At 38.4% G+C, this 14,344-nt stretch overlaps 1 protein-coding gene across 19 annotated transcripts in view; it reads left to right on the forward strand.

The window, feature by feature from the left end:
• Positions 1 to 308: 308 nt before the first annotated feature.
• The window catches only part of tnik.S (TRAF2 and NCK interacting kinase S homeolog), a 185,649-nt gene continuing 171,613 nt past the window's right edge, over positions 309 to 14,344 (forward strand). For 3 of the 19 annotated variants that reach the window (XM_041564884.1, XM_041564875.1, XM_041564879.1), the window contains exon 1: positions 310 to 813. In XM_041564884.1, the coding sequence (XP_041420818.1) occupies positions 757 to 813 (57 nt within the window). In that variant the 5' untranslated portion in view covers positions 310 to 756. Of the gene's footprint in view, positions 814 to 14,344 lie in introns of all 19 variants that reach the window. The other 16 variants (XM_041564874.1, XM_041564877.1, XM_041564878.1 and 13 more) reach the window with 13 other exon arrangements.

Genomic DNA, 14,344 nt, shown 5'->3' on the forward strand with positions numbered 1-14,344 from the left:
ACACTATAATATCCCAGCATGCCATGCGGCTGAGCCAGTCTCTCACACTATGATATCCCAGCATGCCTTGTTCATGGCTCTTTAGCTGCTCTTACACATTGGCCAGGCACCATAGCGCTATAATGGCTCCTCACATGAATCAATCCCAGAATGCCCTAGTTACGAGCCACAAGATGTTGTTCATATTGTCTTTTCTATTCATGCCCGTTTCCCTCATATCGTGATTTAGTTCAAATTAATCGCTTGTTTTCAATTGCTTTGTTTATTTGTATCCCCACCGGGTCGGTGTAGAGCGCTGCCCCGCCCCCAGACAAGACTGCTCAGCTCTTTGCACCTGCTATATTATAAGGCGCCCCTCGCTCGTACACACACTGTCTATAATATACCGCTCCCCGCCAGTGAGAGGAAAAGGCGGCGCTGGGCAGAACCATTTCTGCCGACGGATCCACCCCGCTTGGCGTGTGACTCCTCCCAGGAAGCAGTGACAGGCTTGTCTCAGCAGCTCCTCTCCATCCCTCTGCTGTGTGAGTGCGAAAGACTGTCTTCTTCTTATTTCTCTCAATGCAGCTGCCGTCCAGGCAGAGCCCCAGCATGTCCTACTGCAGGCCGCCCCCTCGCTCATAGCAGCAGCACCGCAAGCCTCACAGCTTCTGGGCTCGGGCGGGACCGCTGCATGCTGGGTTTGGGCTCTGGGACAAACAGCCGCAAGGTGGAAAGAACGGGGAGCTGTGTGCAATATACGAGCGCAAAGGAAACATGGCGAGCGACTCCCCGGCTCGTAGCCTGGATGAGATAGATCTGTCGGCGCTGAGGGTGAGTGAAGCCTCTGGGGTTTTATTGTGGGAAGCTGCTGCTGCTGTTGGAGAACCAGTGCCTTTATTCTAGTGCCAGTGCCTTTATTCTAGTGCCAGTGCCTTTATTCTAGTGCCAGTGCCTTTATTCTAGTGCCAGTGCCTTTATTCTAGTGCCAGTGCCTTTATTCTAGTGCCAGTATTATAGTGCCTTTATTATAGTGCCAGTGCCTTTATTATTAAACTGCCATTATTATAGTGCCTTTATTATAGTGCCAGTGCCTTTATTATAGTGGCAGCACCTTTATTATAGTGCCAGTGCCTTTATTATAGTGCCAGTGCCTTTATTATCGTGCCAGTGCCTTTATTATAGTGCCAGCACCTTTATTATAGTGCCACTCCAGTGCCTTTATTATAGTGCCAGCGCCTTTATTATAGTGCCAGCACCTTTATTATAGTGCCAGTGCCTTTATTATAGTGCCAGCACCTTTATTATAGTGCCACTCCAGTGCCTTTATTATAGTGCCAGCACCTTTATTATAGTGCCAGCGCCTTTATTATAGTGCCAGCGCCTTTATTATAGTGCCACTCCAGTGCCTTTATTATAGTGCCTATGCCTTTATTATAGTGCCACTCCAGTGCCTTTATTATAGTGCCAGTGCCTTTATTATAGTGCCAGCACCTTTCTTATAGTGCCAGTGCCTTTCTTATAGTGCCAGTGCCTTTCTTATAGTGCCAGTATTATAGTGCCAGTGCCTTTATTATAGTGCCAGTATTATAGTGCCGGTGCCTTTATTATTGTGCCAGTATTATAGTGCCAGTGCCTTTATTATAGTGCCAGCGCCTTTATTATAGTGCCAGTATTATAGTGCCAGTACATACTAGTGCACACTCATTCATTTGCTACTGTCACTGCACTCATATTGTAAATGGAAGGACCGTATCGTAACCTTGTGTGACAGATTGCACAAAGCCACTCGCCATTATATATATCCCCTTTAATGAACCACTTACACATGAAGAAACCCAGTAGATTCATTGTAGAAACTCAATCCAGGCATTATGTAGTCATATGCTCATCTCAGGAGGGGTAGGAGTGGGGGCCAATTTCCATGTATATGTGCTGAATGTGCAAATCACTTCATGGCTGGATGGCTAAACATCACATAAATGCTTGCCTACCGCTGGCCTGCCTGCATTTCCTATTATCACCTATGTGCTCTTGCCCCAATTAGCCAATATCCAGCATTGATCAGCAGCGTAAGGCTGTGCAGGACGCTGGATGTTGTAGTTCAGCCATCGCTGAAGGTCCCCAGGTACATCACTGGCATGAAGCACATCAGGATTTCTCAATCCTTTTATTTCTGTGTATAATGCCATTCTTCTGTTTTGTGTATATGCTATGATATTTTAAACGACACGGCCATGTACAAAGGCCACATTGCTGGGGGAGGGGGAATTTGGCTGTTCTAATTGGTAAATTATATGAAAGATTGAATTTAGCCTAGAGATCCTCTGTGCAAAAGGAGAGAATGCTCATTGAATTCCACTACCAGTCAAGCCCTTCTTGCAGTAGAGACAATAAGGGTGATGGCATAGTAAACAGACAATTCTTGGGTCAAAAGGCTACTTTCATCATGGCAGATAACCGTAGATTTATGTTGCATTGCTGTGTACGCTGTCTCTTACATTGGTTTAAAGCAACCCCTTCCTCATTCCAGTCTTTGCCATTGAGCTATCTGTTTTCATTATCCACTGTACTACATACCAGCCATTGTTAGTTAAAGGGTGCCATGTTCGCTTTGGAAAAAGCACACACACACATACATATATATATATATATATATATATATATATATATATATATATATATATATATATATATATACACATATATATATATATATATATATACACATATACATACAAACATACAAGTGGAATGCCTGTAAGATAGCAGCAGTCTCGGGTCTGCAGGGACTTGCATTGCTGGCTTCCCAAAATGACCTGTGCTAATGAGGGCTGTGCTGTGCTAGCTGTCATGTTCACATGGTGTCTGTAAGAAACAAGATTCTTTGTATGGCTGGATGTGCCAGACTATTGTACAGTCAGCGAGATTAAGGATGGACATGGCTCATAGGACAGTTCAGTTGAGAGTCTTATATCTGCTTCAGTGCTCTGGCTTGCTGGTTTTATCTCAAGCCTAAAGCAGAAATATTAAGTCCGTGGACCCAGTGCATCATTTGAATTAAACATATCTATGTTAAACAATATCCTGCTTGTATATCGTACTGTACTCAAAATAAAACCTTCAGGCTTTAGATGGATGCAAGCTCTATTATGTTTTCAAGATGATGGTATTATGAATGTATAGTGCATATCCACAAAGTATTGACCCTTTTAGGTTTAGGGCACTGTGCCTTATGCTGGGGTTGTTTCAATCTAATTTATGCTCCTCTTGGAGGAAATACAGTTTATGATCATAGTGGAAGGTCAGAAACCATATTGATGGTATGAAGGTTTCCCAGTCATTTCATGCCTGAATGGGGAATTGATAGTGCATTGGCTGCCTGAGTGGAAAGTATAGCAGTGCTTAGAGGTTTTTCTGAATTGTCATTAGTTCTTTTCCCTGCTGGCTTACTTTGAGATTCTTGTCAAGGGTCAAGTCTGTTGCAGAAAAAAACCTTAGGCACTGGACCTGTCCAAACAGAGCCTGATGAGGACAGCTTGTTTTATTTCTGCAGTGGGCCTGTCAAATGTTTGATGCTCTGCAGGCATCCAAGGCTCCAGAGTCATAACACTCCCTTCAACTGCTTTTTAACCACAATCTGCCACCCTTCACTGGACCTGGTTGAGTGTGTTTGTTAATGGTGGTTTTCCTTATAATACTTGATATTTGCCTATATTTTTGTATTTTATGCCATGCTTGATTTGGATTTAAATGAGCAATGTGCTGTTTTTGGCATTCAACAAATAGCCAGCAGGTAGCATTTTGTATTATTTCATCCAGCACATATTGTGCTGTTTAGAATTTCAAATCAATGCTTTGAAATCGCTGGCTTGATTGAGTACTGTTAACCCATTTGCCAGCTAAAAGGGCTTGTGCCTTTATAAGAAAAAAATCCATTTCATCAGAAGGATTGTGTTGTAGAGTATTTACTGTTGTCATGTTGTTAAAACAATATTGCTGTGCCTGCTAGCATGCAGTTTTGTCATACTTTTATTGTAAGCTATGCGTTTTTCCACAATACTATTGTAGCTTGCTTAGAAATCTCTATAATCTCCAGTCATTGTGTGTGTTTGCCCAAGAGTTCTTGGTTCTGTTTAGCAAAGGTTTTATTAGGGTTAACCAGCTCATTTTGCATCTTGTATACAAGACATCTGATTATTGGAGTGCTGGGATGCCTGGCTGTCATTGTTTTATCAGGCAGCCAGTCAGTATGATTATATCATCATACACCCCATATCTATCATCATTTATGCAGTAAATGTGGTGCTTAGCTGCCCAGCTGTTGACATTGTTGATGGGATTGTATAGATTTTTGAGTGATGATACAATGTTGCTAGTACAGTTATGGGATTCATTATCAGGAAACCTCTGAAGTATGGGATTGCCGTCTCGCATAGACTCAATTTTAATCAAATTACAGTTTTTAAAAATTATTTCCTTTTTTCTCAATAATAAAAATAATAATAATAATAATAATAATACTAATAAAACTGTACCTTGCATTTGAGCCCAATAATATACAAAGTATCCATATTAAAAGCAAAACAATCCTATATGGGGCTATTGGCATGTGATTCTTTGGGCACAGGTTTGCTTCACTTATTCATGCAATATATTGAGGGAACCCTGGAATTATCACAACATTTAAGGTGACAGTAGCCCTCAGAGTCCATAAGCACATTTTCACTTAGTTCAAAAGAGGGTGTGGGACAGATGCACTGGTACTGAGCACAACTTTATGGAAATGCAAGGTGTGTGTTTGGAGGCACATTCAGTTATGGGACCTGTAATCCAGAATTATCAGGATCTGGGTTTTTCTGCATAATGAATCTTTCCATATTTTGTATCTTCAGACCTTAAGTCAACTGGAAAATCATGTAAACATAAAATCAACCAATAGGCTGGTTGTGCTTCCAATAAGGATTTATTATATTTTATTTTGGATCACGTTCCTGTACAAGCTACTGTTTTATTATTAGAGAGAAAAGGGAAATACTTTTTAAAAGTTTGGATTATTTTGCTAAAATGGAGTTTATGGGAGAAGACCCTTGTGTAATCCGAAGCTTTCTGGATAACTGGTTTCCTGAAAAGGGATCCCATACCCGTACCTTTAATGAATAGTATCAGTATAGGCAAAGCCTTGCAGACATCTAGCTTTAGGAGCACTAGTACTTATGGTCCTAAATGATCCCTGAAATGTGTTTTATTAGAAGAGAGGCCATTTTTTTTATAAAATGAATTCAAGTCTAAATTCAAACGACTGTATTCATGATGGCACTATTACACATTTTGGTTTGCTTTAGGTGGGAATAACCCATATTCTTTCTGATGTGAAACCAAAATCCATTTATTTATGTTGGATGCAATTGGTATACAGTTTGAAACTCCACAAAGAAGTGGAGTACATTTGCATGGTTAGTTGGATTGAACCAGAAAAATCACCTCTGACAGTCATAGTGTGGTGGCATAGTGTGGTTTGACCCATGTAGAATCACTATGAAGTGAGATGACATAAAGTCCATGCAGACTGTGCATTAGGGAAATTCTCAAAGGGACTGCTTGCCATGTTTCTGTATACTGTCACACTAAGACATTTAAATATTTATCCAACACTTATTCATGATACCTGCTTTAACTTTTTTTTTGTGATATGCTATTTTATCACCCAGTTGTTATACATTCAAATAACTTTTTGTTCATTGTATTGTATCTTAGAATGGTAACCAGACAGCCTACATATTCCATCTGGGCAACAAACCAGTATTTCACATGAAAGTCCTTTTAATGTCATTGTGTTTTTTAACATTTCTGTGAAATAACTGTTTAAAATAGATTTTGTTCTGGAGATGTGCCACAAGCTTGTGCTGGCCAGGAATGCACCTGACTCGGCCTCACTCATTGATCAGTGGAAGAACAGTGCTTTGACTTCCTAAAACATGAATATGCATTTTTTTGTTCAAACTATGAACATTATTGTTAAGTATATCTGGCCAAATATGGAAGGCAACACTTATGAAACCCATAGATCATGTATCAGCCAACCAGCAGCTCATGAGCTGGGGCCTTAAAGTCATCAAGCACAATCACTTTAATGTTTGCTACATTTGTATTTAAAATGCCATTTACCAATGAGCTTGCTTATAAAGATGAGATAAAAGAGGAGTTGTCATCTTCATTTTATTTACATATAATTTGGTGTTTATTTTTTTTTAATACAGACATATCCAAAATATCTCATATACCATATCTCAGTTGGATAATGAGACCTCATACACTAAATAATGGAAATCCATGTATGGGCATTTATTTCTATATGATCAGCTGTTCTCCTTTTGGGATGATTATTCAGCAAAACAAAAGTCCTTAAAAGCCGAGTAGTGGTTGACCATATAGCATAAAGTGACCCTAATGAGAGCCATATCAGGGAAAGATCCACTCATTTGGCTACCTCCCCAAATGAGCGGTTCTTATCATGTATGGCCACCTTTAGCCTATTGGGATAAGTATGCACCAGCTTTACTCGCTATTTGGGAGTGATTTCGACCCATTATTCTAGGTAGCCTTGCAGCAGGTTCCTTCAATTGATGACATTTGCAAGAGAACAATTATTTTGTTTTGTTTTTAAACTTAATCCATAAATTAAGGGAATTGTTCAAGGTTTTAAAGACATAGTGAAATTACGTGTGATGTGTTTCTGCCAGAGTTGTCCGTGAGGGTTACACTGAATAATATATTTTTGTCTTATATCTTGATATACAGTGAGTAATTGTTGTAAGGGAGCAGGCCGGAATTTAAATGTGTTGTGAATTAGCCATTAAACAGCATAGAATTCACCATGGTTTGCATCTGAATTGGCAACATTAACCCACTATTAACCATCAGGCTGCTCATTTTTGTTAATTAAGGGAATTGTTCAAGGTTTTAAAGACATAGTGAAATTACGTGTGATGTGCTTCTCCCGGAGTTGTCCAAGAGGGTCACACTGAATAATATATTTTTGTCTTATATCTTGATATACAGTGATTAATTGTTGTGAGGGAGCAGGCCAGAATTTAAATGCGTTGTGAATTAACAGCATAGAATTCACCATGGTTTGCATGATCTGAAGTGGCAGTATTAACCCACTATTAACCATCAGGCTGCTCATTTCTTTCTTAAATTTGCTTACCATAGTCACCAGCAGGAAATGTGTGACCTACATCCCATGTGGTGCAACTAAGTTTCATTCTGCAAAGAATTATTATCATGTACATATCCATAAGAACAGCCACTGGCGGCCCTCCCAATTTAAAGATTATTACCATTAACTATACTGTGCCCTCAGCCCCTGTTGTGGTCTAAAACTAGTGTCTGTGGCCCAATATAAAAGCAGTATCAGGTTTGATTTTTGTAGCCAAACTATGTTGTGATCTAAGGGGGTTGGTCTTTGAAGTTTGAAAACTGGCAAACACAACCTTATATCATCTGACATATTATAATAGTATTAATAATATTGGTTAACCATGAAGGTGCTTAGTTTGTAATAGCCAAATCCAAAACAAACCAGTGCTGGTTAAAAGGAAATATCTGATTATACATTGAGCATTGTCTACTAGACCTTTGAAGGTTTATTTCTGTTCCTTAGTCTAGTTCTAAATCTTGGCAACGATTCATGCAGCGGAGATAATAATGCCATAATGGCCATAGCTCTCACTGGTTTGAAAGAAGCATTAATGTTGGTATGGTTAAAACAAAGGTCAAAATTGCTCAAAGCAGACTTGTGTAATGTAACTCATTTTTAGCTTGCTTAGAGGAAGTCTCTGTACTTGTCAGTTATTTTTGTGCGTATTCAACAGATACAGTTTCATTATGGGTAACCAGCTCCTTTTGCCACTGTTCATTGTGTCTATAAGTATGCAAGACAACTTCTAATGAATGGAGTGTTTTATCAGGCACCCATGCAGGACGATTATATAGTGAATAAAGTACCCCCTCTTGTAAAATATAACGATATTATAAGTTACCGAGGAGTTTCATGACCATATAAAAACACGAGGCCGAAGGCCGAGTGTTTTATACAGGTCAGGAAACTCAGAGGTAACTTCTAATATCCTCATATTTTGCAACTGGGGGTACTTTATTTATTATAATACACAAATTTCAGTGAGTCATGTGACAGAAATGACATCAGAACTCACCGTTTATAACTGATGACATCAGAACTCACCGTTTATAAGGATATAATTTACAAGATATTCATGGCTTTTGTGTATTATATGATCATACACCCCGTATCTACAGTATCATAATATATAGAATACTAATGGTGCTTGTTTGACTTTTCTATCATATAAGTTTCTGTGCTTAGTTACCCAGCTGCAGATGTTTTTGGTGGGACTGTGCAGACTTCTTATCCTTTGGGTAATGTCATACAACGTGGTAATATAGCTTTTCCTTAAGATGAAGTGCAGGGCCTTTACTAAAACTTTTGAATTTTTAGTAAAGGCATATTTATTATTTTATACTCTATCCCTTTGTGCCTAGTGACATTGCTTAAGTTGCTTATACACAAAGCAATCACTAACTTGTGATCTGCCAATATATGATAGATCTGAGTCTCACGGCTCATTTATGGCTGCAAGTGTGGTTCTTGATGCAAATTGTCTGCAAGTTGTGGCTAAAATGTTAGCAATAGGGATGGGTCTGTTAGCATGTGATTCTTCGGGTGCTAGTTTGTTGCACCTGTTGATGCATACACTGAAGGAACCCCGGTGGTGTTAGCCCTATGTTCCCCTTAAAGGAGAACTAAACCCTAAAAATGAATATGGCTAAAAATGCCATATTTTATTTACTGGCCTTATTGCACCAGCCTAAAGTTTCAGCTTCTCAATAGCAGCAATGATCCAGGACTTCAAACTTGTCACAGGGGTCACCATCTTGGAGAGTGTCTGTGACACTCACATGCTCAGTGGGCTTTAAACAGCTGTTGAGAAGCTAAACTTAGGGGTTGTCACAAAATATCAAGCAGAAAATGTGGTCGGCCTGTAATATAAGCTGATGCTACAAGGCTGATTATTAAATTCTGATGCTAGTTGCACTGGTTTCTGTGCTGCCATGTAGTAATTATCTGTAATAATTACTAATCAGCCTTATATTGTGAGATTTATATTCTATTTTTATGTTACTGGTCTTTTAATACTTGTGTGTGAATCAAAGATTGGCAAAGCCAATTAAGTGGGGCTGTGCATTGTGGTATAGATACCAGAGTGCTGCAATCCTAAACACTGGTCAGACCAATATTTGTTACAATCCGAGTACTTCCACAGAATACTATTTTGTGCTTATTTTAATGATGAGTTAATTTTATACAAACTTTTATAGATAGTAACACTTTCAAAAGTGTTCTTTTTGGCAAGTTATTTGAAACAAAATACATCCTGTAAAGCTTTTGCTGGTTTCCAGGTTCATGTTATCTGATAATAAAACTCAGGTATTACTGCTGTGTCCCATAGCCGCATTGCATTCTTTTTTGAGGCTCTTGGCATGCCAACCCCCCCGAGAAAGATTGGTGGTCTCACCTGGCTGGAGATGCTTGCTTCTGGAAGTTAGAACAGCAGCTTGTTTGATTTATGTACAGGTATGGGATCTGTTATCTGGAAACATGTTGCCCAGAATGAACCAAATTATGGAAAGGCAGTCTCCCATAGACTCCATTTTATGTAAAAATAATTCTAATTTTGAAAAATTATTTGCTTTATTCTCTATAATAATAATAATAATAATAATAATAAAACAGTACCTTGTACTTGAGCCAAACTAACATATAATGAATCATTATTGGAATCAAAACCAGGCTATTGGTTTAAATTAATGGTTAAATAATTTTCTAGTAGATTGAAGTTATAAAGAAAGATCCCTTATCCGTAAAAAACCCAGGTCCCGAGCATTCCGGATAACAGGTTCCATACCTGTACTTAGTTGCTAGTTCTGCAGTCATAATTTATTTGTTGAACCTGTGGGGACAGAAAATGATGTGAAGTCTGTGGTTCTAATCGTTTAGGAGAGCCTCTAGTTAATAATGGAAAAGGCATAACATCTTCTCCTCTGTGCTAGTCTTACACCCCGCATGGGATAGTTATTACTGTTTCATATTTGTCATGATTTTATGCATAATTAGCCCGAAAATGTGCAGTTTATGAAAATCTGCAATCTCTAAATGTATATCCCCACAGTATCTTATTTCAATATTATGACATCTGTTGCATTAGCTTGTTGCAAGCTGCACAAGTCTTTGTCTTGTGATTTAGTTCTCCCATAAACTTGTAAGCTCTTTGGGTTAGAGACCTCATTCCATCTCTTCTAGCTTATGTATTCTGTCTTATTTATATGTATTGTACCCTGCTTGTTTTTATGCCTATTGTAAATAACAATCCGCATATTTTAGCTTATTTTGCCGTTTCTGATAGATATTCGCGTAGAATGTGCTTTTTAAAAGGTTTTCATTTACAGAATTGAACTAGAGTATATGTGCATTGCCAAACCTCACCGATAAAATAACCACATCCTAAGTAAGACTGTATTTCTTTACTGAGACATTGTAGACTTGCAATGGCATTTTGTGCCTTGGTTAAGTAATACTTATAAATTAATGATTGTGTGCATGTATATATGTTTACAGTCATATGAAAAAGTTTGGGAACCTCTCTCAGCCTGCATAATAATTTACTCCACTCTCAGCGAAAAAGATAACCGTGTTATGTCTTTCATTTCCAGGAACATTTGAGTACTGGGGTGTTTTCTGATTTTTATTGAAGCAGTATTCAGTTGTATGAAATTAAATCAAATGTGAAAAACTGGCTGTGCAAAATTTTTGGGTACCCTTGTAATTTTGCTAATTTGAATGCATATAACACCAAATTGGTTGTATTTGCTCGTTAAAGCTCCCCATAGACGTGACGATTCTTGCCGAACGACCGATTTTAGGGAAGCCCGACCTATCGAAATTATCGTGCGGTTAGTGGGATTCGAACGATCGTACATTTTACGATTTTTCGGCCGACATCTGTCAGGAAATTGATCGGCCAGGTCAAAAAATCTTTGTCGGTCCTAGTGCAATCTATCTATGTTTGCAGGGCCAAGCAGGCAGCTCCCCTTTGTTTTCCTGGCAAATTGGTCTTTTTAGTTGATGGTAAATTCGTACGATCGTTCTGAGAAGATCGTGGTCTCACGACGAGGATCTGATCTTTTAAATATCTCAACATCTATGGCCAGCTTAAGTCTTGAACTTCATAGGCAGGTGTGTCCAATCATGAGAAAATGTATTTAAGGTGGCCAATTGCAAGTTATGCTTCTGTTTGACTCTCTTGACTCTCTCCGCATGGGATCCTCAAAGCAACTCTCAAAAGATCTGAAAACAAAGATTGTTCAGATTGTTCAGTATCATGGTTAAGGGAAGAAGAACACTGCATTCCAAGAAAAACACCTGCTACCTACTGTCAAATTTGGTGAAGGTTCCATCATGCTGTGGGGCTGTGTGACTAGTTCAGGGACTGGGGCCCTTGTTAAAGTCAAGGGTCGGATGAATTCAACCCAATATCAACAAATTCTTCAGGATAATGTTCAAGCATCAGTCACAAAGTTACGCAGGGGTTGGATATTTCAACAAGACAATGACCCTAAACACACTTCGAATTCTACATAAGGCATTTATGCAGAGGGAGAAGTACAATATTCTGGAATGGCCCCAACTTGAATATCATCGAAAATCTATGGGATGATTTGAAGCAGGCTGTCCATGCTCAGCAGCCATCCAATTTAACTGAACTGGAGAGATTTTGTATGGACAAATGGTCAAAAATACCACCATTCAGAATCCAAAGGCTATAGGAGGCATCTAGAGGCTGTTACATTTGCAAAAGGAGGCTCAACTACGTTTTGATGTAATATCTCTGTTGGGGGTGCCCAAATTTATGCACCTGTCATATTGCATATTTTCTGTTAATCCAAAAAATTTTATGTCACTGCTGAAATACTGCTGTTTCCATAAGGCATGTTACATATTAAAAGGAAGTTGCTCAGCCAATGAATGTGACCTAAAACATCATCTGATTTTCAAACAAGTCCTAAAAGTTGACGAAAAAAACCTAATTAAACAAATGAAACTGAAATTATTATATTAATTTGTCTTTAATCACTGTTGATGGATAAACTTTAAGGACTGTCCAAACACTTTAGATATAGATATAGAATAGAGCTTCTTTTTTTGCTCAATAGATGCTAAAATATAATAATTTTAATTTGTTTAACTTGGTTTTCTTCATGTACGTTTATGACTTGTTTGAAAATCAGATGATGTTAAGGTCAAATTTTATATAAAAATATAGAACATTTTAAATGGTTCACAAACCTGTATAGATGCATGGAATACTGAGTTACTGTAGACCACTCTGGTTTCACAAAGTACCGTAAATACATATATTATAAAGTAAAATAATGAATGACATTGTATCAGAGTGGAGAAACTGCTTAGTGCCCATATTAAAAAGACTGAAATCTCTCACAAAGCAGGTGCGGTGCTATTACACGGATCTTCCTATCACACATCAGATTTTCTACAGATTAGGTAGTACAAATCCTGGTAATCCTCATACAAGTTATTTTTTCCCCCCAGCTCTGTGATATCTTCTGCTTCACTGTCTGGTCATTATAGATTCCCATTATAAAACTGGACTGAAGAGAAGCAGGAATATAAAAAGGTTAGATTTACTGTGCTGTAAACACCAAATCCACTGCTTATTGAAAACGAGAGTCAGATGCTGATATTGTGTGCAGGATTATAGTGACTGTATAAACATTTCCAATTCCTGCTTAAAAAAAAAACCCACAGACACACACGTGAAAAAGAATGGAGATGTGTGTATGCATGGGATCCATTATCCGTAAAACCATTATCCAGAAAGCTACAAAGTAAGGGAAGGCCATCTCCCATAGTCCCATAGACTCCATTTTAATTCATTATTGACAATTTCTAAAAAGTATTTCCTTTTTCTTTGTACAGGTATGGGGTCCGTTATCCGGAAACCTGTCACCCAGAATGTTCCAAATTACGGAAAGGTCATCTCCCATAGGCTCCATTTTATACAAATTCTGCACATTTTTAAAAATGATTTCCTTTTTCTGTGTACCATGTACTCGATCCAAACCAAAATATAAATAATGCTTATTGGTGCAAAACCAAACTATTGGGTTTATTTGATGTTTACATGATTTTCTTGTAGACTTAAGGTATGAAGATTCAATTTATGGAAAGATCTCTTATACAGAAAACCCCAGGTCCCGCGCATTATGGATAACAGGTCCCATACCTGTAATAATGAAACAGTACCTTGATTTAAACAAACATATATTTAAACCTTATTGGAGGCAAAATAATCCTATTGCGTTTAACTAATATTTAAATTCTTTTTTTTTTTTTTTTTAGTAGACTTAATGGATGGATGTCCATTAAAACTGCACTTTAATCTTGCTTGTAGATGACAAGATTGGTTACTACGGTACAGGTAGGTAGGTTTTCTGTTATCTTTCTTACAGTACTTTAAACATTATATTTAATCCAAAATCTAAAGTACTGTATTTGGGATAACAAAAAGTATAGTCTTATCACACCCATACAATACCTACTTCTGCTCAGAACCACCCAAAGACAACTCTGCAGCACTTTATTTTCCGAAGTCGCCCGAAGTTTCCTCTTGAGGCAATTTTGGAAAACTAAGCGATCCGAGTGCCATCCAGCCGGCAATTTACATTCTAGCTGGTGGGAAGGCAGATCGGGGAGATTAGTTGCCCCAAAGAAGAGATTTGTCGCCAGGCGACTAATCTCCCCGAATCTGAGTGTGTGTCTCTGCCCTTAAATTGCAATAGAATTTGACAGTGAATATGTCTAATGGAGCATCAGTCAATTGGAAATAAGTTTGCACACACATCTATAGTGGATTATTTTTTTTATAAAAGCAGCAGTCCTGCTACTGTTTTTATATTTTCTGTTTTTATATTTTACCATTGGCATTTCACTTCATTGCTGGTGGGGATGAAGATAGCCAACCGCAGAATAGGAGATTTATTATGGGTGACTAATCTCCTGTTGTGCCAAGGCTCATACCCCACTGTGGCTCTGACTAAAGGTGGCCATGCACTGTAAGATTGATTCACTTGTTTGGTCGCAGTACTGTAGCCATACAAGCAAATCTTCCCCCCCCCCCCCCGACAGGCCAACCTTGGGTGGGTGAAATCGTGATAATTAAGTGCTACTTCCCATTTCCTAAGATTTTTTTTGTGACTCAAGGGA

Source organism: Xenopus laevis, chromosome 5S, assembly GCF_017654675.1.
Source record: "Xenopus laevis strain J_2021 chromosome 5S, Xenopus_laevis_v10.1, whole genome shotgun sequence".
NCBI classification, from domain to species: domain Eukaryota; kingdom Metazoa; phylum Chordata; class Amphibia; order Anura; family Pipidae; genus Xenopus; species Xenopus laevis.